At 39.5% G+C, this 23,938-nt stretch overlaps 1 protein-coding gene and 30 non-coding genes across 31 annotated transcripts in view; all 31 read left to right on the top strand.

The window, feature by feature from the left end:
* The window catches only part of rxfp2a (relaxin family peptide receptor 2a), a 66,805-nt gene extending 49,199 nt beyond the window's left edge, over window positions 1–17,606 (top strand). Inside the window, exons 19-20 of the mRNA XM_056411312.1 lie at window positions 14,383–14,601; window positions 15,184–17,606. Of these exons, the coding sequence (XP_056267287.1) occupies window positions 14,383–14,601; window positions 15,184–15,449 (485 nt within the window). The 3' untranslated portion in view covers window positions 15,450–17,606. The remainder of the gene's footprint in view (window positions 1–14,382; window positions 14,602–15,183) is intronic.
* Window positions 1,281–1,383, top strand: trnay-gua (transfer RNA tyrosine (anticodon GUA)). The gene is made up of 2 exons: window positions 1,281–1,317; window positions 1,348–1,383. It is a non-coding gene; the product is annotated as a tRNA-Tyr (tRNA).
* On the top strand, window positions 1,871–1,973 carry trnay-gua (transfer RNA tyrosine (anticodon GUA)). The gene is made up of 2 exons: window positions 1,871–1,907; window positions 1,938–1,973. It is a non-coding gene; the product is annotated as a tRNA-Tyr (tRNA).
* On the top strand, window positions 2,465–2,567 carry trnay-gua (transfer RNA tyrosine (anticodon GUA)). The gene is made up of 2 exons: window positions 2,465–2,501; window positions 2,532–2,567. It is a non-coding gene; the product is annotated as a tRNA-Tyr (tRNA).
* On the top strand, window positions 3,530–3,632 carry trnay-gua (transfer RNA tyrosine (anticodon GUA)). Its single transcript has 2 exons — window positions 3,530–3,566; window positions 3,597–3,632. It is a non-coding gene; the product is annotated as a tRNA-Tyr (tRNA).
* On the top strand, window positions 4,257–4,359 carry trnay-gua (transfer RNA tyrosine (anticodon GUA)). Its single transcript has 2 exons — window positions 4,257–4,293; window positions 4,324–4,359. It is a non-coding gene; the product is annotated as a tRNA-Tyr (tRNA).
* On the top strand, window positions 4,456–4,558 carry trnay-gua (transfer RNA tyrosine (anticodon GUA)). Its single transcript has 2 exons — window positions 4,456–4,492; window positions 4,523–4,558. It is a non-coding gene; the product is annotated as a tRNA-Tyr (tRNA).
* Window positions 4,655–4,757, top strand: trnay-gua (transfer RNA tyrosine (anticodon GUA)). Its single transcript has 2 exons — window positions 4,655–4,691; window positions 4,722–4,757. It is a non-coding gene; the product is annotated as a tRNA-Tyr (tRNA).
* On the top strand, window positions 4,992–5,094 carry trnay-gua (transfer RNA tyrosine (anticodon GUA)). The gene is made up of 2 exons: window positions 4,992–5,028; window positions 5,059–5,094. It is a non-coding gene; the product is annotated as a tRNA-Tyr (tRNA).
* On the top strand, window positions 5,917–6,019 carry trnay-gua (transfer RNA tyrosine (anticodon GUA)). Its single transcript has 2 exons — window positions 5,917–5,953; window positions 5,984–6,019. It is a non-coding gene; the product is annotated as a tRNA-Tyr (tRNA).
* On the top strand, window positions 6,453–6,555 carry trnay-gua (transfer RNA tyrosine (anticodon GUA)). The gene is made up of 2 exons: window positions 6,453–6,489; window positions 6,520–6,555. It is a non-coding gene; the product is annotated as a tRNA-Tyr (tRNA).
* Window positions 7,187–7,289, top strand: trnay-gua (transfer RNA tyrosine (anticodon GUA)). The gene is made up of 2 exons: window positions 7,187–7,223; window positions 7,254–7,289. It is a non-coding gene; the product is annotated as a tRNA-Tyr (tRNA).
* On the top strand, window positions 7,386–7,488 carry trnay-gua (transfer RNA tyrosine (anticodon GUA)). Its single transcript has 2 exons — window positions 7,386–7,422; window positions 7,453–7,488. It is a non-coding gene; the product is annotated as a tRNA-Tyr (tRNA).
* trnay-gua (transfer RNA tyrosine (anticodon GUA)) lies at window positions 7,584–7,686 on the top strand. The gene is made up of 2 exons: window positions 7,584–7,620; window positions 7,651–7,686. It is a non-coding gene; the product is annotated as a tRNA-Tyr (tRNA).
* trnay-gua (transfer RNA tyrosine (anticodon GUA)) lies at window positions 8,119–8,221 on the top strand. Its single transcript has 2 exons — window positions 8,119–8,155; window positions 8,186–8,221. It is a non-coding gene; the product is annotated as a tRNA-Tyr (tRNA).
* trnay-gua (transfer RNA tyrosine (anticodon GUA)) lies at window positions 8,319–8,421 on the top strand. The gene is made up of 2 exons: window positions 8,319–8,355; window positions 8,386–8,421. It is a non-coding gene; the product is annotated as a tRNA-Tyr (tRNA).
* On the top strand, window positions 8,575–8,677 carry trnay-gua (transfer RNA tyrosine (anticodon GUA)). Its single transcript has 2 exons — window positions 8,575–8,611; window positions 8,642–8,677. It is a non-coding gene; the product is annotated as a tRNA-Tyr (tRNA).
* Window positions 8,802–8,904, top strand: trnay-gua (transfer RNA tyrosine (anticodon GUA)). Its single transcript has 2 exons — window positions 8,802–8,838; window positions 8,869–8,904. It is a non-coding gene; the product is annotated as a tRNA-Tyr (tRNA).
* trnay-gua (transfer RNA tyrosine (anticodon GUA)) lies at window positions 9,136–9,238 on the top strand. Its single transcript has 2 exons — window positions 9,136–9,172; window positions 9,203–9,238. It is a non-coding gene; the product is annotated as a tRNA-Tyr (tRNA).
* trnay-gua (transfer RNA tyrosine (anticodon GUA)) lies at window positions 9,335–9,437 on the top strand. Its single transcript has 2 exons — window positions 9,335–9,371; window positions 9,402–9,437. It is a non-coding gene; the product is annotated as a tRNA-Tyr (tRNA).
* On the top strand, window positions 9,534–9,636 carry trnay-gua (transfer RNA tyrosine (anticodon GUA)). The gene is made up of 2 exons: window positions 9,534–9,570; window positions 9,601–9,636. It is a non-coding gene; the product is annotated as a tRNA-Tyr (tRNA).
* On the top strand, window positions 9,734–9,836 carry trnay-gua (transfer RNA tyrosine (anticodon GUA)). The gene is made up of 2 exons: window positions 9,734–9,770; window positions 9,801–9,836. It is a non-coding gene; the product is annotated as a tRNA-Tyr (tRNA).
* Window positions 9,937–10,039, top strand: trnay-gua (transfer RNA tyrosine (anticodon GUA)). Its single transcript has 2 exons — window positions 9,937–9,973; window positions 10,004–10,039. It is a non-coding gene; the product is annotated as a tRNA-Tyr (tRNA).
* trnay-gua (transfer RNA tyrosine (anticodon GUA)) lies at window positions 10,136–10,238 on the top strand. Its single transcript has 2 exons — window positions 10,136–10,172; window positions 10,203–10,238. It is a non-coding gene; the product is annotated as a tRNA-Tyr (tRNA).
* Window positions 10,389–10,489, top strand: trnas-gga (transfer RNA serine (anticodon GGA)). Its single transcript has 2 exons — window positions 10,389–10,425; window positions 10,454–10,489. It is a non-coding gene; the product is annotated as a tRNA-Ser (tRNA).
* trnas-gga (transfer RNA serine (anticodon GGA)) lies at window positions 10,586–10,686 on the top strand. Its single transcript has 2 exons — window positions 10,586–10,622; window positions 10,651–10,686. It is a non-coding gene; the product is annotated as a tRNA-Ser (tRNA).
* trnay-gua (transfer RNA tyrosine (anticodon GUA)) lies at window positions 10,907–11,009 on the top strand. The gene is made up of 2 exons: window positions 10,907–10,943; window positions 10,974–11,009. It is a non-coding gene; the product is annotated as a tRNA-Tyr (tRNA).
* trnay-gua (transfer RNA tyrosine (anticodon GUA)) lies at window positions 11,106–11,208 on the top strand. The gene is made up of 2 exons: window positions 11,106–11,142; window positions 11,173–11,208. It is a non-coding gene; the product is annotated as a tRNA-Tyr (tRNA).
* On the top strand, window positions 11,703–11,805 carry trnay-gua (transfer RNA tyrosine (anticodon GUA)). Its single transcript has 2 exons — window positions 11,703–11,739; window positions 11,770–11,805. It is a non-coding gene; the product is annotated as a tRNA-Tyr (tRNA).
* trnas-gga (transfer RNA serine (anticodon GGA)) lies at window positions 12,232–12,332 on the top strand. Its single transcript has 2 exons — window positions 12,232–12,268; window positions 12,297–12,332. It is a non-coding gene; the product is annotated as a tRNA-Ser (tRNA).
* Window positions 12,565–12,667, top strand: trnay-gua (transfer RNA tyrosine (anticodon GUA)). Its single transcript has 2 exons — window positions 12,565–12,601; window positions 12,632–12,667. It is a non-coding gene; the product is annotated as a tRNA-Tyr (tRNA).
* Window positions 17,607–23,938: the final 6,332 nt, after the last annotated feature.

Genomic DNA, 23,938 nt, shown 5'->3' with positions numbered 1-23,938 from the left:
GAAACGGACTTTGCTTTGGCTTCATATTTAGTTACGATACAGAGGCTGCATAAATGTCAGAGTTTCTGAATCCTTCGATAGCTCAGTTGGTAGAGCGGAGGACTGTAGGATGATATTCTCTGTTGAAAGTATGAAGGTATCCTTAGGTCGCTGGTTCAAATCCGCTCAAGGATGAATTTATGGTGGTTTGATGTTTGGAAACGGACTTTGCTTTGGCTTCATATTTAGTTACGATACAGAGGCTGCATAAATGTCAGAGTTTCTCGATCCTTCGATAGCTCAGTTGGTATAGCGGAGGACTGTAGGATGATATTCTCTGTTGAAAGTATTCAGGTATCCTTAGGTCGCTGGTTCAAATCCGTCTCGAAGGAAGAATGTTTTGATTGTTTAAGATTGAATATTTTTTAATAACTTTTTCAAATATTTTGAAAAAAATTGTTGTAAACTTTTTTGTCAAATATCTGACGGAAACGTTTGTTGTCATATATTTTGGAAACAACTTTTTTGTCAAATATTTGTCACTTTTTTTGGGGGGGGGTTCAATTTAGTTACGATACAGAGGCAGAATAAATGTCAGAGTTTCTGAATCCTTCGATAGCTCAGTTGGTAGAGCGGAGGACTGTAGGATGATATTCTCTGTTGAAAGTATGAAGGTATCCTTAGGTCGCTGGTTCAAATCCGTCTCGAAGGATGAATTTATGGTGGTTTGATGTTTGGAAACGGACTTTGCTTTGGCTTCATATTTAGTTACGATACAGAGGCTGCATAAATGTCAGAGTTTCTGAATCCTTCGATAGCTCAGTTGGTAGAGCGGAGGACTGTAGGATGATATTCTCTGTTGAAAGTATGAAGGTATCCTTAGGTCGCTGGTTCAAATCGGCTCGAAGGATGAATTTATGGTGGTTTGATGTTTGGAAACGGACTTTGCTTTGGCTTCATATTTAGTTACGATACAGAGGCTGCATAAATGTCAGAGTTTCTCGATCCTTCGATAGCTCAGTTGGTAGAGCGGAGGACTGTAGGATGATATTCTCTGTTGAAAGTATTCAGGTATACTTAGGTCGCTGGTTCAATCCGGCTCGAAGGAAGAATGTTTCTTTGCATTGTTTAATATTTTTGTAAAATTTGTTGTAAAACTTTTTTTGTCAAATATCTGAGGGAAACGTTTGTTGTCATATATTTTGGAAACAACTTTTTTGTCAAATATTTGTCACTTTTTTGGGGGGGGGGTTCAATTTAGTTACGATACAGAGGCAGAATAAATGTCAGAGTTTCTGAATCCTTCGATAGCTCAGTTGGTAGAGCGGAGGACTGTAGGATGATATTCTCTGTTGAAAGTATGAAGGTATCCTTAGGTCGCTGGTTCAAATCCGGCTCGAAGGATGAATTTATGGTGGTTTGATGTTTGGAAACGGACTTTGCTTTGGCTTCATATTTAGTTACGATACAGAGGCAGAATAAATGTCAGAGTTTCTGAATCCTTCGATAGCTCAGTTGGTAGAGCGGAGGACTGTAGGATGATATTCTCTGTTGAAAGTATGAAGGTATCCTTAGGTCGCTGGTTCAAATCCTGCTCGAAGGATGAATTATGGTGGTTTGATATTTGGAAACGGACTTTGCTTTGGCTTCATATTTAGTTACGATACAGAGGCTGCATAAATGTCAGAGTTTCTCGATCCTTCGATAGCTCAGTTGGTAGAGCGGAGGACTGTAGGATGATATTCTCTGTTGAAAGTATTCAGGTATCCTTAGGTTGCTGGTTCAAATCCGGCTCGAAGGATGAATTTATGGTGGTTTGGAAACGGACTTTGCTTTGGCTTCATATTTAGTTACGATACAGAGGCTGAATACATTTCTAGAGGTTCTGGATCCTTCGATAGCTCAGTTGGTAGAGCGGAGGACTGTAGCAAGATATTCTCTGTTGAAAGTATTCAGGTATCCTTAGGTCGCTGGTTCAAATCCGGCTCGAAGGATGAATTATGGTGGTTTGATGTTTGGAAACGGACTTTGCTTTGGCTTCATATTTAGTTACGATACAGAGGCTGAATAAATGTCAGAGTTTCTGAATCCTTCGATAGCTCAGTTGGTAGAGCGGAGGACTGTAGGATGATATTCTCTGTTGAAAGTATGAAGGTATCCTTAGGTCGCTGGTTCAAATCCAGCTCAAGGATGAATTTATGGTGGTTTGATGTTTGGAAACGGACTTTGCTTTGGCTTCAAATTTAGTTACGATACAGAGGCAGAATAAATGTCAGAGTTTCTGAATCCTTCGATAGCTCAGTTGGTAGAGCGGAGGACTGTAGGATGATATTCTCTGTTGAAAGTATGAAGGTATCCTTAGGTCGCTGGTTCAAATCCGCTCGAAGGATGAATTTATGGTGGTTTGATGTTTGGAAACGGACTTTGCTTTGGCTTCATATTTAGTTACGATACAGAGGCTGCATAAATGTCAGAGTTTCTCGATCCTTCGATAGCTCAGTTGGTAGAGCGGAGGACTGTAGGATGATATTCTCTGTTGAAAGTATTCAGGTATCCTTAGGTCGCTGGTTCAAATCCGGCTCGAAGGAAGAATGTTTTGTAGATTGACTCTTTGCATTGTTTAATATTTTTTTCAAAACTTTTTCGTCAAATATTTTGAAAAAAAAATTGTTGTAAAACTTTTTTTGTCAAATATCTGAGGGAAACGTTTGTTGTCATATATTTTGGAAACAACTTTTTTGTCAAATATTTGTCACTTTTTGGGGGTTCAATTTAGTTACGATACAGAGGCAGAATAAATGTCAGAGTTTCTGAATCCTTCGATAGCTCAGTTGGTAGAGCGGAGGACTGTAGGATGATATTCTCTGTTGAAAGTATGAAGGTATCCTTAGGTCGCTGGTTCAAATCCGCTCGAAGGATGAATTTATGGTGGTTTGATGTTTGGAAACGGACTTTGCTTTGGCTTCATATTTAGTTACGATACAGAGGCTGCATAAATGTCAGAGTTTCTGAATCCTTCGATAGCTTAGTTGGTAGAGCGGAGGACGGTAGGATGATATTCTCTGTTGAAAGTATGAAGGTATCCTTAGGTCGCTGGTTCAAATCCGGCTCGAAGGATGAATTTATGGTGGTTTGATGTTTGGAAACGGACTTTGCTTTGGCTTCATATTTAGTTACGATACAGAGGCTGCATAAATGTCAGAGTTTCTCGATCCTTCGATAGCTCAGTTGGTATAGCGGAGGACTGTAGGATGATATTCTCTGTTGAAAGTATTCAGGTATCCTTAGGTCGCTGGTTCAAATCCGGCTCGAAGGAAGAATGTTTTGTAGATTGACTCTTTGCATTGTTTAATATTTTTTTCAAAACATTTTCGTCAAATATTTAGAAAAAAAATTTGTTGTAAAACTTTTTTTGTCAAATATCTGACGGAAACGTTTGTTGTCATATATTTTGGAAACAACTTTTTTGTCAAATATTTGTCACTTTTTTTGGGGGGGGGTTCAATTTAGTTACGATACAGAGGCAGAATAAATGTCAGAGTTTCTGAATCCTTCGATAGCTCAGTTGGTAGAGCGGAGGACTGTAGGATGATATTCTCTGTTGAAAGTATGAAGGTATCCTTAGGTCGCTGGTTCAAATCCAGCTCGAAGGATGAATTTATGGTGGTTTGATGTTTGGAAACGGACTTTGCTTTGGCTTCATATTTAGTTACGATACAGAGGCTGCATAAATGTCAGAGTTTCTGAATCCTTCGATAGCTTAGTTGGTAGAGCGGAGGACGGTAGGATGATATTCTCTGTTGAAAGTATGAAGGTATCCTTAGGTCGCTGGTTCAAATCCGGCTCGAAGGATGAATTTATGGTGGTTTGATGTTTGGAAACGGACTTTGCTTTGGCTTCATATTTAGTTACGATACAGAGGCTGCATAAATGTCAGAGTTTCTCGATCCTTCGATAGCTCAGTTGGTATAGCGGAGGACTGTAGGATGATATTCTCTGTTGAAAGTATTCAGGTATCCTTAGGTCGCTGGTTCAAATCCGGCTCGAAGGAAGAATGTTTTGTAGATTGACTCTTTGCATTGTTTAATTTTTTTTTAAAAACTTTTTCGTCAAATATTTTGAATTGTTGTAAAACTTTTTTTGTCAAATATCTGAGGGAAACGTTTGTTGTCATATATTTTGGAAACAACTTTTTTGTCAAATATTTGTCACTTTTTTGGGGGGGTGTTTCAATTTAGTTACGATACAGAGGCAGAATAAATGTCAGAGTTCTGAATCCTTCGATAGCTCAGTTGGTAGAGCGGAGGACTGTAGGATGATATTCTCTGTTGAAAGTATGAAGGTATCCTTAGGTCGCTGGTTCAAATCCGGCTCGAAGGATGAATTTATGGTGGTTTGATGTTTGGAAACGGACTTTGCTTTGGCTTCAAATTTAGTTACGATACAGAGGCAGAATAAATGTCAGAGTTTCTCGATCCTTCGATAGCTCAGTTGGTAGAGCGGAGGACTGTAGGATGATATTCTCTGTTGAAAGTATGAAGGTATCCTTAGGTCGCTGGTTCAAATCCGGCTCGAAGGATGAATTTATGGTGGTTTGATGTTTGGAAACGGACTTTGCTTTGGCTTCATATTTAGTTACGATACAGAGGCTGCATAAATGTCAGAGTTTCTCGATCCTTCGATAGCTCAGTTGGTAGAGCGGAGGACTGTAGGATGATATTCTCTGTTGAAAGTATTCAGGTATCCTTAGGTCGCTGGTTCAAATCCGGCTCGAAGGAAGAATGTTTTGTAGATTGACTCTTTGCATTGTTTAATATTTTTTTCAAAACTTTTTCGTCAAATATTTTGAAAAAAAATTTTTTGTAAAACTTTTTTTGTCAAATATCTGAGGGAAACGTTTGTTGTCATATATTTTGGAAACAACTTTTTTGTCAAATATTTGTCACTTTTTTTGGGGGGGGGTTCAATTTAGTTACGATACAGAGGCAGAATAAATGTCAGAGTTTCTGAATCCTTCGATAGCTCAGTTGGTAGAGCGGAGGACTGTAGGATGATATTCTCTGTTGAAAGTATGAAGGTATCCTTAGGTCGCTGGTTCAAATCCGGCTCGAAGGATGAATTTATGGTGGTTTGATGTTTGGAAACGGACTTTGCTTTGGCTTCATATTTAGTTACGATACAGAGGCTGCATAAATGTCAGAGTTTCTGAATCCTTCGATAGCTTAGTTGGTAGAGCGGAGGACGGTAGGATGATATTCTCTGTTGAAAGTATGAAGGTATCCTTAGGTCGCTGGTTCAAATCCGGCTCGAAGGATGAATTTATGGTGGTTTGATGTTTGGAAACGGACTTTGCTTTGGCTTCATATTTAGTTACGATACAGAGGCTGCATAAATGTCAGAGTTTCTCGATCCTTCGATAGCTCAGTTGGTATAGCGGAGGACTGTAGGATGATATTCTCTGTTGAAAGTATTCAGGTATCCTTAGGTCGCTGGTTCAAATCCGGCTCGAAGGAAGAATGTTTTGTAGATTGACTCTTTGCATTGTTTAATATTTTTTTTTAAACTTTTTCGTCAAATATTTTGAAAAAATTTGTTGTAAAACTTTTTTTGTCAAATATCTGAGGGAAACGTTTGTTGTCATATATTTTGGAAACAACTTTTTTGTCAAATATTTGTCACTTTTTTGGGGTTCAATTTAGTTACGATACAGAGGCAGAATAAATGTCAGAGTTTCTGAATCCTTCGATAGCTCAGTTGGTAGAGCGGAGGACTGTAGGATGATATTCTCTGTTGAAAGTATGAAGGTATCCTTAGGTCGCTGGTTCAAATCCGCTCGAAGGATGAATTTATGGTGGTTTGATGTTTGGAAACGGACTTTGCTTTGGCTTCATATTTAGTTACGATACAGAGGCTGAATAAATGTCAGAGTTTCTCGATCCTTCGATAGCTCAGTTGGTAGAGCGGAGGACTGTAGGATGATATTCTCTGTTGAAAGTATGAAGGTATCCTTAGGTCGCTGGTTCAAATCCGGCTCGAAGGATGAATTTATGGTGGTTTGATGTTTGGAAACGGACTTTGCTTTGGCTTCATATTTAGTTACGATACAGAGGCTGCATAAATGTCAGAGTTTCTCGATCCTTCGATAGCTCAGTTGGTATAGCGGAGGACTGTAGGATGATATTCTCTGTTGAAAGTATTCAGGTATCCTTAGGTCGCTGGTTCAAATCCGGCTCGAAGGAAGAATGTTTTGTAGATTGACTCTTTGCATTGTTTAATATTTTTTTTTAAACTTTTTCGTCAAATATTTTGAATTTTTTTTTGTTGTAAAACTTTTTTTGTCAAATATCTGAGGGAAACGTTTGTTGTCATATATTTTGGAAACAACTTTTTTGTCAAATATTTGTCACTTTTTTGGGGGGGGGGTTCAATTTAGTTACGATACAGAGGCAGAATAAATGTCTGAGTTTCTGAATCCTTCGATAGCTCAGTTGGTAGAGCGGAGGACTGTAGGATGATATTCTCTGTTGAAAGTATGAAGGTATCCTTAGGTCGCTGGTTCAAATCCGGCTCGAAGGATGAATTTATGGTGGTTTGATGTTTGGAAACGGACTTTGCTTTGGCTTCATATTTAGTTACGATACAGAGGCTGCATAAATGTCAGAGTTTCTGAATCCTTCGATAGCTTAGTTGGTAGAGCGGAGGACGGTAGGATGATATTCTCTGTTGAAAGTATGAAGGTATCCTTAGGTCGCTGGTTCAAATCCGGCTCCAAGGATGAATTTATGGTGGTTTGATGTTTGGAAACGGACTTTGCTTTGGCTTCATATTTAGTTACGATACAGAGGCTGCATAAATGTCAGAGTTTCTCGATCCTTCGATAGCTCAGTTGGTATAGCGGAGGACTGTAGGATGATATTCTCTGTTGAAAGTATTCAGGTATCCTTAGGTCGCTGGTTCAAATCCGGCTCGAAGGAAGAATGTTTTGTAGATTGACTCTTTGCATTGTTTAATATTTTTTTTTAAACTTTTTCGTCAAATATTTTGAAAAAAAATTTGTTGTAAAACTTTTTTTGTCAAATATCTGAGGGAAACGTTTGTTGTCATATATTTTGGAAACAACTTTTTTGTCAAATATTTGTCACTTTTTTGGGGGGGGGTTCAATTTAGTTACGATACAGAGGCAGAATAAATGTCAGAGTTTCTGAATCCTTCGATAGCTCAGTTGGTAGAGCGGAGGACTGTAGGATGATATTCTCTGTTGAAAGTATGAAGGTATCCTTAGGTCGCTGGTTCAAATCCGGCTCGAAGGATGAATTTATGGTGGTTTGATGTTTGGAAACGGACTTTGCTTTGGCTTCAAATTTAGTTACGATACAGAGGCAGAATAAATGTCAGAGTTTCTGATTCCTTCGATAGCTCAGTTGGTAGAGCGGAGGACTGTAGGATGATATTCTCTGTTTAAAGTATGAAGGTATCCTTAGGTCGCTGGTTCAAATCCGGCTCGAAGGATGAATTATGGTGGTTTGTTGTTTGGAAACGGACTTTGCTTTGGCTTCATATTTAGTTACGATACAGAGGCTGCATAAATGTCAGAGTTTCTCGATCCTTCGATAGCTCAGTTGGTAGAGCGGAGGACTGTAGGATGATATGCTCTGTTGAAAGTATTCAGGTATCCTTAGGTCGCTGGTTCAAATCCGGCTCGAAGGAAGAATGTTTTGTAGATTGACTCTTTGCATTGTTTAATATTTTTTTCAAAACTTTTTCGTCAAATATTTTGAAAAAAAAATTGTTGTAAAACTTTTTTTGTCAAATATCTGAGGGAAACGTTTGTTGTCATATATTTTGAAACAACTTTTTTGTCAAATATTTGTCACTTTTTTTGGGGGGGGGTTCAATTTAGTTACGATACAGAGGCAGAATAAATGTCAGAGTTTCTGAATCCTTCGATAGCTCAGTTGGTAGAGCGGAGGACTGTAGGATGATATTCTCTGTTGAAAGTATGAAGGTATCCTTAGGTCGCTGGTTCAAATCCTGCTCGAAGGATGAATTTATGGTGGTTTGATGTTTGGAAACGGACTTTGCTTTGGCTTCATATTTAGTTACGATACAGAGGCTGCATAAATGTCAGAGTTTCTGAATCCTTCGATAGCTCAGTTGGTAGAGCGGAGGACTGTAGGATGATATTCTCTGTTGAAAGTATGAAGGTATCCTTAGGTCGCTGGTTCAAATCCGGCTCGAAGGATGAATTTATGGTGGTTTGATGTTTGGAAACGGACTTTGCTTTGGCTTCATATTTAGTTACGATACAGAGGCTGAATACATTTCTAGAGGTTCTGGATCCTTCGATAGCTCAGTTGGTAGAGCGGAGGACTGTAGCAAGATATTCTCTGTTGAAAGTATTCAGGTATCCTTAGGTCGCTGGTTCAAATCCGGCTCGAAGGAAGAACGTTTTGTAGATTGACTCTTTGCATTGTTTAATATTTTTTTCACAACTTTTTCGTCAAATATAAAAAAAAAATTATTGTTGTAAAACATTTTTTGGCTTCATATTTAGTTACGATACAGAGGCTGAATACATTTCTAGAGGTTCTGGATCCTTCGATAGCTCAGTTGGTAGAGCGGAGGACTGTAGGATGATATTCTCTGTTGAAAGTATGCAGGTATCCTTAGGTCGCTGGTTCAAATCCGGCTCGAAGGAAGAACGTTTTGTAGTTTGACTCTTTGCATTGTTTAATATTTTGTCAAATATTTGTAAAAATATTTGGGGGGGGATTCAATTTAGTTACGATACAGAGGCTGCATAAATGTCAGAGTTTCTGGATCCTTCGATAGCTCAGTTGGTAGAGCGGAGGACTGTAGCACGATATTCTCTGTTGAAAGTATGCAGGTATCCTTAGGTCGCTGGTTCAAATCCGGCTCGAAGGAAGAATGTTTTGTAGATTGACTCTTTGCATTGTTTAATATTTTTTTCAAAACTTTTTCGTCAAATATTTTGAAAAAAAAATTGTCAAACTTTTTTTGTCAAATATCTGAGGGAAACGTTTGTTGTCATATATTTTGGAAACAACTTTTTTGTCAAATATTTGTCACTTTTTTTGGGGGGGGGTTCAATTTAGTTACGATACAGAGGCAGAATAAATGTCAGAGTTTCTGAATCCTTCGATAGCTCAGTTGGTAGAGCGGAGGACTGTAGGATGATATTCTCTGTTGAAAGTATGAAGGTATCCTTAGGTCGCTGGTTCAAATCCGGCTCGAAGGATGAATTTATGGTGGTTTGATGTTTGGAAACGGACTTTGCTTTGGCTTCAAATTTAGTTACGATACAGAGGCAGAATAAATGTCAGAGTTTCTGATTCCTTCGATAGCTCAGTTGGTAGAGCGGAGGACTGTAGGATGATATTCTCTGTTGAAAGTATGAAGGTATCCTTAGGTCGCTGGTTCAAATCCGGCTCGAAGGATGAATTTATGGTGGTTTGATGTTTGGAAACGGACTTTGCTTTGGCTTCATATTTAGTTACGATACAGAGGCTGCATAAATGTCAGAGTTTCTCGATCCTTCGATAGCTCAGTTGGTAGAGCGGAGGACTGTAGGATGATATTCTCTGTTGAAAGTATGAAGGTATCCTTAGGTCGCTGGTTCAAATCCGGCTCGAAGGATGAATTTATGGTGGTTTGATGTTTGGAAACGGACTTTGCTTTGGCTTCATATTTAGTTACGATACAGAGGCTGAATACATTTCTAGAGGTTCTGGATCCTTCGATAGCTCAGTTGGTAGAGCGGAGGACTGTAGCAAGATATTCTCTGTTGAAAGTATTCAGGTATCCTTAGGTCGCTGGTTCAAATCCGGCTCGAAGGATGAATGAATTTATGGTGGTTTGATGTTTGGAAACGGACTTTGCTTTGGCTTCATATTTAGTTACGATACAGAGGCTGAATAAATGTCAGAGTTTCTCGATCCTTCGATAGCTCAGTTGGTAGAGCGGAGGACTGTAGGATGATATTCTCTGTTGAAAGTATGAAGGTATCCTTAGGTCGCTGGTTCAAATCCGGCTCGAAGGATGAATTTATGGTGGTTTGATGTTTGGAAACGGACTTTGCTTTGGCTTCATATTTAGTTACGATACAGAGGCTGCATAAATGTCAGAGTTTCTCGATCCTTCGATAGCTCAGTTGGTAGAGCGGAGGACTGTAGGATGATATTCTCTGTTGAAAGTATTCAGGTATCCTTAGGTCGCTGGTTCAAATCCGGCTCGAAGGAAGAACGTTTTGTAGATTGACTCTTTGCATTGTTTAATATTTTTTTCAAAACTTTTTCGTCAAATATATATTTTTAATTGTTGTAAAACATTTTTTGGCTTCATATTTAGTTACGATACAGAGGCTGAATACATTTCTAGAGGTTCTGGATCCTTCGATAGCTCAGTTGGTAGAGTGGAGGACTGGAGCACGATAGTCTCTGTTGACGGTTCAGGTATCCTTAGGTCGCTGGTTCAAATCCGGCTCGAAGGATGAATTATGGTGGTTTGATATTTGGAAATGGACTTTGCTTTGGCTTCATATTTAGTTACGATACAGAGGCTGAATACATTTCTAGAGGTTCTGGATCCTTCGATAGCTCAGTTGGTAGAGTGGAGGACTGGAGCATGATATTATCTGTTGACGGTTCATGTATCCTTAGGTCGCTGGTTCAAATCCGGCTCGAACGAAGAACGTTTTGTAGTTTGACTCTTTGCAGTTTAATATTGTTTGCAAAACTTTTTCGTCAAATATTTTTTAAACCATTTTTTTGTAAAACTTTTTTTGTCAAATATCTGAGAGAATCGTTTGTTGTCATATATTTTGGAAAAAACTTTTTTGTCAAATATTTGGGGGGGGGTTCAATTTAGTTACGATACAGAGGCAGAATAAATGTCAGAGTTTCTAGATCCTTCGATAGCTCAGTTGGTAGAGCGGAGGACTGTAGCACGATATTCTCTGTTGAAAGTATGCAGGTATCCTTAGGTCGCTGGTTCAAATCCGGCTCGAAGGATGCATTTATGGTGGTTTGATGTTTGGAAACGGACTTTGCTTTGGCTTCATATTTAGTTATGATACAGAGGCTGCATAAATGTCAGAGTTTCTGGATCCTTCGATAGCTCAGTTGGTAGAGCGGAGGACTGTAGCACGATATTCTCTGTTGAAAGTATGCAGGTATCCTTAGGTCGCTGGTTCAAATCCGGCTCGAAGGATGCATTTATGGTGGTTTGATGTTTGGAAACGGACTTTGCTTTGGCTTCATATTTAGTTATGATACAGAGGCTGCATAAATGTCAGAGTTTCTGGATCCTTCGATAGCTCAGTTGGTAGAGCGGAGTGCTGTAGCACGATATTCTCTGTTGAAAGTATGCAGGTATCCTTAGGTCGCTGGTTCAAATCCGGCTTGAAGGATGCGTTCATGGTGGTTTGATATTTGGAAATGGACTTTGCTTTGGCTTCATATTTAGTTACGATACAGAGGCTGCATAAATGTCAGAGTTTCTCGATCCTTCGATAGCTCAGTTGGTAGAGCAGAGGACTGTAGCATGATATTCTCTGTTGAAAGTATGAAGGTATCCTTAGGTCGCTGGTTCAAATCCGGCTCGAAGGATGAATTTATGGTGGTTTGATGTTTGGAAACGGACTTTGCTTTGGCTTCATATTTAGTTACGATACAGAGGCTGCATAAATGTCAGAGTTTCTGAATCCTTCGATAGCTCAGTTGGTAGAGCGGAGGACTGTAGGATGATATTCTCTGTTGAAAGTATTCAGGTATCCTTAGGTCGCTGGTTCAAATCCGGCTCGAAGGAAGAATGTTTTGTAGATTGACTCTTTGCATTGTTTAATATTTTTTTCAAAACTTTTTCGTCAAATATTTTGAAAAAAAAATTGTTGTAAAACTTTTTTTGTCAAATATCTGAGGGAAACGTTTGTTGTCATATATTTTGGAAACAACTTTTTTGTCAAATATTTGTCACTTTTTTTGGGGGGGGGTTCAATTTAGTTACGATACAGAGGCAGAATAAATGTCAGAGTTTCTGAATCCTTCGATAGCTCAGTTGGTAGAGCGGAGGACTGTAGGATGATATTCTCTGTTGAAAGTATGAAGGTATCCTTAGGTCGCTGGTTCAAATCCGGCTCGAATTATGGTGGTTTGATGTTTGGAAACGGACTTTGCTTTGGCTTCATATTTAGTTACGATACAGAGGCTGAATACATTTCTAGAGGTTCTGGATCCTTCGATAGCTCAGTTGGTAGAGTGGAGGACTGGAGCATGATATTCTCTGTTGACGGTTCAGGTATCCTTAGGTCGCTGGTTCAAATCCGGCTCGAAGGAAGAACGTTTTGTAGTTTGACTCTTTGCATTGTTTAATATTTTTTGCAAAACTTTTTCGTCAAATATTTTTTAAACCATTTTTTGTTAAAAAAAAATTGTCAAATATCTGAGAGAATTGTTTGTTGTCATATATTTTGGAAAACACTTTTTTGTCAAATATTTGTAAAAATGTTTGGGGGGGGTTCAATTTAGTTACGATACAGAGGCTGCATAAATGTCAGAGTTTCTGGATCCTTCGATAGCTCAGTTGGTAGAGCGGAGGACTGTAGCACGATATTCTCTGTTGAAAGTATACAGGTATCCTTAGGTCGCTGGTTCAAATCCGGCTCGAAGGATGCATTTATGGTGGTTTGATGTTTGGAAACAGACTTTGCTTTGGCTTCATATTTAGTTACGATACAGAGGCTGCATAAATGTCAGAGTTTCTCGATCCTTCGATAGCTCAGTTGGTAGAGCGGAGGACTGTAGGATGATATTCTCTGTTGAAAGTATGCAGGTATCCTTCGGTCGCTGGTTCAAATCCGGCTCGAAGGATGAATTCATGGTGGTTTGATATTTGGAAACGGACTTTGCTTTGGCTTCATATTTAGTTACGATACAGAGGCTGAATACATTTCTAGAGGTTCTGTATCCTTCGATAGCTCAGTTGGTAGAGTGGAGGACTGTAGCATGATATTCTCTGTTGAAGGTTCAGGTATCCTTAGGTCGCTGGTTCAATTCCAGCTCGAAGGATGAACGTTTTGTAGTTTGACTCTTTGCATTGTTTAATATTTGGAGAGGGAACCCACGCTGCCAAGGTGAGAACATGCAAAGTCCTCACAGAAGGACCACCCCGACCGGGAATTGAACCCACAGCCCTCCTGCTGTGAGGCTACAGTGCTAGCCGCTAGCCACTACACCACCGTGCAGCCCCACAAATCTAACCTAAAAAACTAACCTCCATATAAAAAAGTTAAATAGTAATAATAAAGATACAAAGTAGTTCAAAAGTAATGAAAAGTAATAAAAAAGTCGTGGCATGTGGCAACACATGATGGCTGAATATGATTGGATAAAAGATCTAACATAAAGACCAGCCCTCCAAATCTCGACCTGGGGCTGGAAGCAGTGCAACCAAGAGGAAAACTATGAAATTAAGAGAATAACTCTTACTCTGGGGAATAATTGATTACATATTTGTGGGAAAATATTTATATTTTAAAATTATATTCTGATGATGTTTAGGCCAGCAGAGAAGGCCTTGCTGGCCCTGACAGCCCACCACTGAGTGGGATTCATTATTCAGAACCAGTGGGATGTGATGGTGCATCTGGATTTGACGACGCCTATATTTTCTGTTTAAAAAATAAAAATAAAACATATATGAGAAATTTAGGGGAATGTTGCTGTGTACCAACCGACAAACAGAACAGGGAAGAGCACCACGTGTTGGATTGGGCTATTATGCAGAAACCATCGTGGATTGATTAGTAATGGAAGATTAGTCTGCTCTCATACCTCAATGTTCTCACTGAGGACCGGTGTGGAAGTCTGGCGACAATGCTGAATGCATTACGGGGGATATTGCTTTCAAAAGGGTGCCAGCACCACACGGCTGTCCATAAGAATCATGTGGATTAATTCATGAGCTGCCATCGTTTTCTGTTTATTGTCACTGGCTTTTCTTTCTGAGTGTGTGTGTGTGTGTGTGTGTGTGTGTGTGTGTGTGTGTGTGTGTGTGTGTGTGTGTGTGTGTGTGTTTGTGTGTGTGTGTGTGTGTGTTTTGTAAAGGCTGGAGGAAGCTGTATAGAAGTATGCAGTGGTGGGGAGTAACTAAGCAGATTAACTCAGGTCTTTACCTCTTTCAGTCTTAACAATTTAAGAGTGTAATATATTCTAATATATCCGTGGAAGGTTGTTTTTTCTGGTGAAGTATATTTTTTAGAATAAATATTTTTTGAGAGGATTTTTTTGAATGCAGGGCGTTTACTTGTAATGCTTTTTTACTGTTGTATATTACTGAAGTAAAGTATCTGAATATCCCCCACTGCATTCATGTGTATTTCTTCAGGCCTAAACCTGGTGGCCTTCCTGGTGATCGCCTTCTCCTACGCCACCATGTTCATCTCCATCTATAAAACTGGCATCAACGCCACAGACTTGAGGAGCAGCCTGCACAGAGACGTGGCTGTGGCCAACAGATTCTTCTTCATCGTGTTCTCTGACGCCCTCTGCTGGATTCCCATATTTTTGGTGAAAGTCCTCTCACTATTGGAGGTGGAGATACCTGGTAAGAAAGTATGATTCTGTTTAAAATGTGTTTTGCATTACCTTAACATCTGCCACACACCAGTGATCTGTTTTAACCCTTTCAGTTATCATTATTATTTATTTCATTTTTTAAAAATTGAAAGTAGGCATCAATTTGACATTTACAGTCTTTCAGACATTGCATGTGCATATTTTTAGATGATGCTCATTTTAGTTTTACATATTTAGCAAGAAGTGTAAAACATATGACAGACAACACAAAAGAGACAGAATTAAACAAAAAAGCCTTTACTTATTCCATAGAATAATTAATACATATACAGATATATTAGATTAGATTAGATTAGACATTCCTTTATTAGTCCCACAGTGGGGACATTTCTGGATCACAGCAGCGGGTGCACATTAGAGCATTAATAAAAAAATTAAACACAATAACAAAACAACATACTAACACTAAAATACTAAATATACAGAGGAAGCAACACATATACACATGGTCGTGACCAAAGTGAATTTCCAGCAGGTTAAAGTGTACAGGAATATAAAGTGCAATTTATCTCTAGAAAATATGGATGACTTTGCTCCTGTTTTCTTCTAGGCACCATCTCCAGCTGGGTAGTCATCTTCATCCTCCCCATCAATAGCGCCTTGAACCCCATCCTGTACACCTTGACCACCAGCTTCTTCCGAGAGCAGGTGGAAGTCTTACTGTGTCGTTGGCAGAGAAGACACATCTTGAAAAAGGACCGCAAAAGCCTCACCTCCTCCACAATCTACATGGAGGCGCCGCGGCCTCCTTGTTACCAGCCACCAGAGTATCTCCAACAAATGTCCCTGACCGGCGCAGATCCCCGCTACGCCTGAGGCGAAGGCCGGGACTTTCCCGGTGCTTTGTAAAGGTTCAAGGGGCCTCTTGCTGGTTATTTCTTTACGCTCCTACAGGACAGTGGCGGTATGCGACTAGCTTTCCAGTTGAACAAGACTGACAATCACAGGCTCTGATGTGCTTTCACATTTGTTTAAAAAATATATATACTATACATACAGACTTGGACAGCACTTTAAGGTTCAGCGAAGATAGGAAAAGGAAAGAAGATGGGTGAGAAGATAAATAGCAGCAGATACTGTATCATGCATATATACATCTCACTAGCAGCCCGAGGACTTCAATCAAGCAAGGAAACATGTACTTTAGTTACCCATTGGTCAGATTATCCAAGTAGAGCAGGAGAGAGAGAAAGAGTAAGTTGGGAGACACGTACATTACATGTCATTTAGCTGACATTTTTTATCCAAAGCGACTTACAATCAAGTTTCATTCATACACCGTACACACAGCTACAGTGAGGCATTCAGGGTTAAGTGTCTTGCTCAAGGACACATGGATATGGTGGGGGATTGAACCGCCAACCCCCTGATTGAAAGACAGACCTGCTAACCACTGACCCACACGCAGCCAAAGATCTCGCTGATCTCACAGACATTGTCTTCTATGGAGTGAATTACAGGTTAAAGCTCACTGAGTCACGGATGTAACATCCGACGCGACACTAATAGGTTCATGGACAAACAAAAACAAGGAGAGAGACTGGGACTGCATGAACTAAACAAATGGTTTATGGAACTATAATGCTGTCGTAATCCAAAGGAAATTGTAAATCAATGAATTTTTTTATGAATGTCGACAGCACATGTTTGAAATTATAATTTCTTCTTTTATCCACTCGTTCAAATGCAGCACATGACATTTTTATATCTTCTATGGAATAATTAGGTTTCAAATTAGAAAGACAATTTAAGGTAATTATGCTATCCAAATATCCCATGCCATTTATTATGCTCTGCTTCCTCTCTTTGTATTTTGTTGTCTTGTTTTTATCTTTCTTTTAATGTCTCTTGTGCTGTTAATTGTTGGCTTTATTGCCTGAATAGCTTTATTATACAGTATTGAATGCAACATTTTCCAATACATTCCACAAATGATATTACAGTTAATAAACAAATCTGCAAATTAAATGTTCAATAGCACTTTAAACTATTAGTTTCAACACACGTCTTGATATTATGAATGACAAATACATTTAAAAAAATTTTACCCTTAATGACTGTTTTCACAATGACAATGTGAACTGGACTTTTGCATTTTAATTATGTCAAAAGGTGAAAATGTTTTTGCAAATGGGAATTTTATTGAATTAAGGCAGGATTATAATTACATGAACAAGGCACTTAAAAATTTAGAAGAAACCAGACAATGTGAGAAAGAGATAGAAAGACTTAACCAATCGACAATCAGTGAATGTCGTGCATCAGTTACGTGTAGCAGGAGCTTCCTGTTCCCTAATGAATGCTAACTGATGCTCATTTGTATCTTTTTTTATGTTGTTCTGATTGTTTTTTGGCCTGACTTTGTTACATGACATTTTGTACAATGTATCTGCATGTAACATTAAATGTAAACTGTATTAAGGACACAACATAAGGGGGGGCCATAGGACAATAAAATACAAAAACAAAGAAAAAGAAAATACCGTACACCATTAAATTATAAACTGGATTAAAACGGTTGGTTGGAGCATGCTGCGTATAATCCATACATGAGGACTTTGTTCATTTCAGATTTGTTGTCACTGGGTTTATGAGACATCGCCTGGACTTCATGTCTCTGTTTATACTTTTTATACTGATAAATTATATCATATACTTTTGTTCAGTTGCTTTGATTCAATGAGAACATATAACCAGATGGTGAAAGAGTAACAAGACAAGGACTGTTCTACAGGTGTACAGATTTATATAGTATGTACACACTCGCATGAAATAAGGACTATCATTTTGTATAATGCTCTGCAGGTTTGAATGTGTTGTATAATATTTGTTACAAGAGTCTTGTTTGTGTATGTTATGTATTGTATCTGTTGAAGTCAGGTTGGTTGTTTTCTGTTTATTGGTTTCCACACAGAGGTCGCCCTGTGACATGGATTAATTAAAAAAATGAAAATAAACTTGAAGTATAAAGTATGTTCGAAATAAGATGTAATGAGTAAGCAATTCTGTTCTAAAATGATAAAGCTCCTTGAATGCACCCGATGGAGAACTGAAGCACTGAACCCCTACTTCACTGTTCTTTTCTTCTGTGTTTTTCTGAAAAGCTTAAACATGATAGTTGTCTGTTCATATACCAAACTAAATGTCAAATCTACTGTTGAGAACAGAACGTTTGCTGGTTGTTATACTCCATAAAACTAATTATGTGTAGTCTCATGAGCTGCCAAAACCTAATCAAAGTTATAATTGTTTAAGAATATTAGCAAATAGTATCTTTACATTGCTCAATAGATTTATTTATTTATCATTGGACATTAGTTATATATTACATCATTTGTAACAGACATTTTATTACTTTTGAAACATCACCAGGAGATTTACATTCTGAAAAATATGTGAAATTAAAATTAAAAAATACATTAAAGTGCTCACCTAAATGAAATAAAGTGCTTATTTAGATGTATCTCCTTATTAATATAAAAAATAAAGACATGAGCACAAAAGGATTCTCAAAGATAAGCGGACTATTTCACCTCGCCATGTGTTTGTGAAGCTGCCTGTGCTAAACGCTTCTGCCATCATGCCACAACATGTCTTTTCTTTTTCGGCAGCCCTTTCATCGCTTGATTTGACCGCACCTACGGTGCTCAGCATCCTTCCGTGGCAGGTGTCCTGCCCTTGGACCATGTGGCACCCTTAGCGACAGGTTGATGGACACCGCCGCCAGCCAATAGAAAACGTGCTTCACCTAAGCTTCCAGAACCTCGGCCTCCAATTGGTTGCTATGGGCGGGGCCCTGTCATCCCGAGCAGTAGTGCTGTCAGCCGGGGCGGCACGACTCCCGGAGGAGAGAGACGAGACGGATTGATGAAAACAGGCCATTAAATCACATAAACAAAGAACCGGTGGCGGGATATGATCCTGTAGTCTCCAAGGTCGACGCGGAAAAAGGTACGGTCGAGTTTAATGCCGCGTTAGAGCTGTGTCCGGTGGTGTTAGATGGCGCTGTGTTGACTACAAAGACAACCGAACAACGTCTCGATAACACGTCGATATAACTACCACTGGGGCTTGAACTAGCTCGTCGGCTAACGTTACCGAGTTAGCTACAGGCATCGCTGGTTTTAATGGTGGACAGCCATTACACTTTACTACATAAATAAAACGCGACTAACCTAAACACGCTCCACGTTTCCTCGGCGGTGCGCGCACACACACGCACACACAGACACACGCACACACACCGAACAATGCCGCGTTGCTTTGTGAGGACAGCAACAGTCTTCACGATGTAAATACACACAGAGATAATGCCACATTGCATGTTAGCTGCCAGCTAGGTAACGTTAGCGTACAACCAACCTAAAAGTCACCATTGCTAGTTGCTAACGAATACAGCTTTTATTTTGGAGTGATTAATATATAATACCTCGTGGTGTAATACAAATAAAATGAATGTCAAAGACCATGTTTCGAGTCTTTGGACCCCTCGCCGATGGGATGTGTGTCCTCATTGTGGAGATGATTACCGAGTTGTGGCTCGTGGATCAACGCGCATCCTTCATATTGTGACGGGTTTACGGTCCAACGGCGCGCATCATCCCTCCTGAGGAGCTGTGTGCACTTTATTATTCAGCATCTGAGACGTTCAGGAGGCAGCGTGAATATTTTGTGAGAGAAAGCCAGTGTTTCAGCATGTATTATTTACATGCACTTAGTTACAGACAGATGCACCACCATTATTGTGGACCTGCTTCATTTATTGTCAACTGAAACAGATTTTATATGTATATATTTGTTTGATTGGGTGTATATTGTGCCACACTGGAAAGCCATGTATGCCAGTGAGTTTGCTGAGAAGTTAATTAGTAGGTTTAAGGAGTATCATACCTTTTCCCTATGCCTATTGTTTTCCTCCCCAGCCCGATCTGTCCAGACTGCTATTTTAAGCCAATTCCTCCTAATTATTCACACACCCACCTCCCTTCCTCCCTTCCTAACTCAATCATCGCCCTCCCAATCTCTCCAGCTGTCTAGTCAGCCATGTCGACCCAGTTAACTCCATTGTTCTGTGTCTGGACTAAGTAACACACACAAGACAGCATGTCATGTGTGTCACAACGCGTTCCCCTCACTCCCATATCTGTTCTCAATTTACAAAACCTATAGCTTAGGATATCTCACCTGATTGTGAGGTACTGCTCTGAATATTATCATACAATTTTCACTGGTTATTTTAACATGTTGGGAATGAATAACTCTAGAAGCAAGAATTCAGTGGAGCCGCATGACGTAGTAATCTTTTCTCATCACATGTATGTTGGTAAGCATGTGGAGGTGTATGATGCTGCGCTGGTTGGTTCATTCGGTAGCCATAGTTAGTGTGATATAGGCCACACACTAGCAGGTATCAATTCATTGTTTTTCAATACAATCCTTTTAAATTAGATTTTGGTCTCTCTTTTAATTGTTCGTGCACTTCAGTGTAATTGATATTAACTGGATTAATCACCACATTGCATGTTTGTGTTGTGACAAAACTTTTTAAAATGCCAATATTCCTTAGTTCCATATCAACCACCATGCATTTTATAATGTATTAGTTTAAAGAGTCAGAGAGATTTCTTCACCCATGTAATCCTCTAAGTGAAAACATATGAAAGTGCATTCTACACCCTTTTTTGGAAGTTAAATTATGATGGTACAGTGTTATCATCTAATCCTGATGACATGACCAACAGACACATAACGTATGGCCTTTTCTTTAGTGGTTAGTAGAGAGTGACAAGAAACAGGGGAAGCGAGGGAGGGAGGATGACATTGTGACACACATATTTGGCTCAAGGCAGTGCCACTGTGGTTGAATGGTTTGCTATGTGTCTTGTTAGTCTATGTCACGGTTCAAGCTCACGGTCAAATTTGTACCCAGTGACACAGTGCACTATTTCAGCTCTGGTGCTCAGTGATGTGCGCAGGCCACTGACCACTTAGTTCACTACAGCGTTGTTACTGAGCTTCATTCATTCCCTCGCTGCAGCCTGCTGAAGCACAGTCTCAGCCGATGAACTATCTTTCTTCGCTGTCATCGTTTCCATGGATACCTTGACGGCACCTCGCTCCCACTGGCTTACATAACCTGGTGTTTCTTCCAGGCAAACACAAGTCCACACATACAGAGACATCACACTTGCATTCCTCACCATCACACTCCCTATCTGACTTTGCCTCACGAGCTAATGTGGAAGGGATTAGTGCTTGTTTTATGGCTGAGCTCATCTCCTGAATATGAACTGTTATACTTTGAACAATCAGAAAAGCCTGGTTGAGCCTTGGAGAGATGGAGCGATCTAGTTTGGTTGAGAATTAATTAATTTGACTTGCGTGTTTGATTTAGGGTTTGATTTAAGGACGTCTGATAATTGGTCAGGGAATGTCGTTTTACTGCCGTTAGATTTGATCGCTCTGAGGCTGTTTGAGATGCATTAGTCTGCACATTAAATACCCCAGAGATCTGCTTAACACAGTGCTCTCTCTCTCTCGATGATATACATACACACACAGGCTGAGGGGCATAGTGTTTGCATTGCATGTGCACATATCTAGGGCTATTATTTGTGCCTGAATTATTAATTGTGGGAGTGCATATCCCCCCCCCCCCCTATTTCCTACAACGATTGAAAGGTTTCTCACAATTCTTTTTGTTTTCAAACTCAGGTTATCCAGAGACAAAAATGTACAAAATTTAACCTACAATTTTAATGCACTTTATCACCATTTCTACCCTCCAGGCTGCCTTTTGCCTCCCAACAAAGATGTTCCTTACACATGAACAGTAGAGTCTAAAAACAAACAAACAAAGTGTCTCATAGTGTCTCTGAAATGTGGCTAGATGCATAAGACACATTATTATTTCTCTAACGGGCTCAAGGGGGCACCATTGTAGAGCCAGTGTGGAGGCTTGATGCTCACTGTGAGCAGTTGGATCAGCAGTGGCAATACTCATAGTTGTACGATGACTACAACTTATGGTAGTCTTTGTGGAGCAATTATTTAAACCTGATCTATTTAATTCTTGGAGAAGACACATGTGAAAGACCCAAAATATGTTGGGAGTTCATTCTAGATTCTGTTTTTTACCTGATACTGCTGCCCAAGCCTGGCTCCAGACCTCGGGATTGCCATCGACAATCATCTCCAGTGTGTCGAGAGGTTCAAGTGAAGTAAAAATAAAAGGGCAGTTCAGTGTGATAATCAGGTCACGAGGGATGTTGCAAAATAGTCAAATAAATCAGTGCAAGGAGAAGTGAAAGTATAACTTGAGCGCTGAGTCAATGTACTGCCAATACACTGTCAATGTACAACGATAGATCAGTCATTTATATTATTATACAAATAAATGATAACACATACAGAATGTTATAAACACTGGTAATTGAATGCCATTAATATGTCCCAGTACAAATAGTCTTGATGTATTTATTTGGGCTAGTATCGACAAGTACTCAACATGTAATTACGCAGAACAACTGTGGGTAGAACAATAATGTTTGTTAAGAAGAGATTTCTGCGGTGAGGCAGCACTCGCAATAATTGAACCCTTCATCCCAGTAAATAACTGCACTGGAGTCTCGCTGAAGTGCATGAGCCAAAAGTAATCTTGTTTATAAATGACCTCCTGTTAGACCGGGTTGCTGAGCATCCGGGGACGATCTGGGAAACTGTCAACGTGACGGCATATTTGAGTTACAGGAGAAATGAAAGGTGTCTCCTCGTGGCAGAGGTCTCAGAGGGTGCAGTTTATATGATAAGTGGAGGGATGATAATCAGAGAAGAGGTGGTTCACGGGGTGAGGTTGCGTCCTAGTGTTAAAGTAAGAAGCAACTAGAACGGGCACTCGGTAGAGCGCATACCTTCCCATATCACAAGATTGGGCATTGAATTATGAACATTTTGGCATTAGTTGCATGCCAATTGGATATAAATTGACCGTGCTATGGTAAAAAGAAGATATTGACCTTTTCATGACCTTGACCTTTGACCCGATCGATCCCAAAATCTAATCAAATGGTCCCCGGAAAATAACCAATCATCCCACCAAATTTCATGCGATTCAAGAAGATTTTGAACTTTTCCATGACCTTGACCTTGACCTTTGACCCAATCGATCCCAAAATCTAATCAAATGGTCCCCGGATAATAACCAATCATCCCACCAAATTTCATGCGATTCGGTTTAATACTTTTTGACTTATGCGAATAACACGCACGCATACAAATACACGGCGATCAAAACATTACCTTCCGCATTTTCAATGCGAAGGTAATAACAAGACGCAGTCGGAAAAAAAGGCAGAGAGTACTGTATTCTCAAGGAGAGACTTTTTTTGCAGTTTGCTCAAATGTACGACCCCGATTTAAACCATGAGGTACACCATCCAAGCAAATAACACAGAGTTGGTAACTTCTGAAATTACTTGACAGGTCATGTAAATATACGACACATTCCTTGTGCCCTTCTTTTGACTTTAACCTGCCTGGGAGAGGAGATAGTTTTTATATTTCAGATTGCTTGGAACCACATGGGTCTTTGTCAGGTCAACCTTTTCCTAGTTCCTGCCATCAGACCATCAGGTATGATAGAATAGTGACTGATGTGATGGGAGGAAAAGTTGGGGTTGAGATAAAGTTCTGAGTAAAATGGGACAGACAAAGAAAGACATGTATGACTGAATAAGTGCAGAGGTAGCCGAGAAATCATAGTTATTAAGATACTGTTTATCCAGATTTGCCTGCTGTGGTTTGTGTGTGTGTGCCTGTTTGGGTGTGTTTGGTTCTCCTAGTCACCCAAAGCATGTCTGTACAGCTAGAAGAAGGCAAAGGTTAGCTCATAATTCAAGTTCAGGCTGATTTATGTGCAACATCTGCTTACTAACCCCCCCAAAAAGGAGGTTAAGATAATACAAATGGAATAATTATGATTATGAGTGACGTATGTGGCGTGTGAATTGACCTTCTGAGAAATGTGTTGGGGTATGTGAATAAAAATAATTATTTATCTTAGATGATTTATTAGACTTACTGTTTTATACAGATTATGATATGTATTTGAATGTAGTTATTAATGCACCTAGTGTGTCTCAGATCAGTGTTGTCAACTCATACAGCCACGTGAAATCAATTAAGAGACTAATTGTGAGACTATTACATTGTTATTACATTTCATTTAGCTGACGCTTTAATTTAAAAGCGCTTTACAATCATACTCAGCTACAGGGAGCAATTTAGGTTTAAGTGTCTTGCTCAAG

This window comes from Pseudoliparis swirei, chromosome 3 (assembly GCF_029220125.1).
Source record: "Pseudoliparis swirei isolate HS2019 ecotype Mariana Trench chromosome 3, NWPU_hadal_v1, whole genome shotgun sequence".
In the NCBI taxonomy this organism is placed as follows: Eukaryota; Metazoa; Chordata; class Actinopteri; order Perciformes; family Liparidae; genus Pseudoliparis; species Pseudoliparis swirei.
The sequence above is the reverse complement of the archived record's forward strand: the minus strand, read 5'-3'. Positions and strand labels throughout refer to the sequence as shown.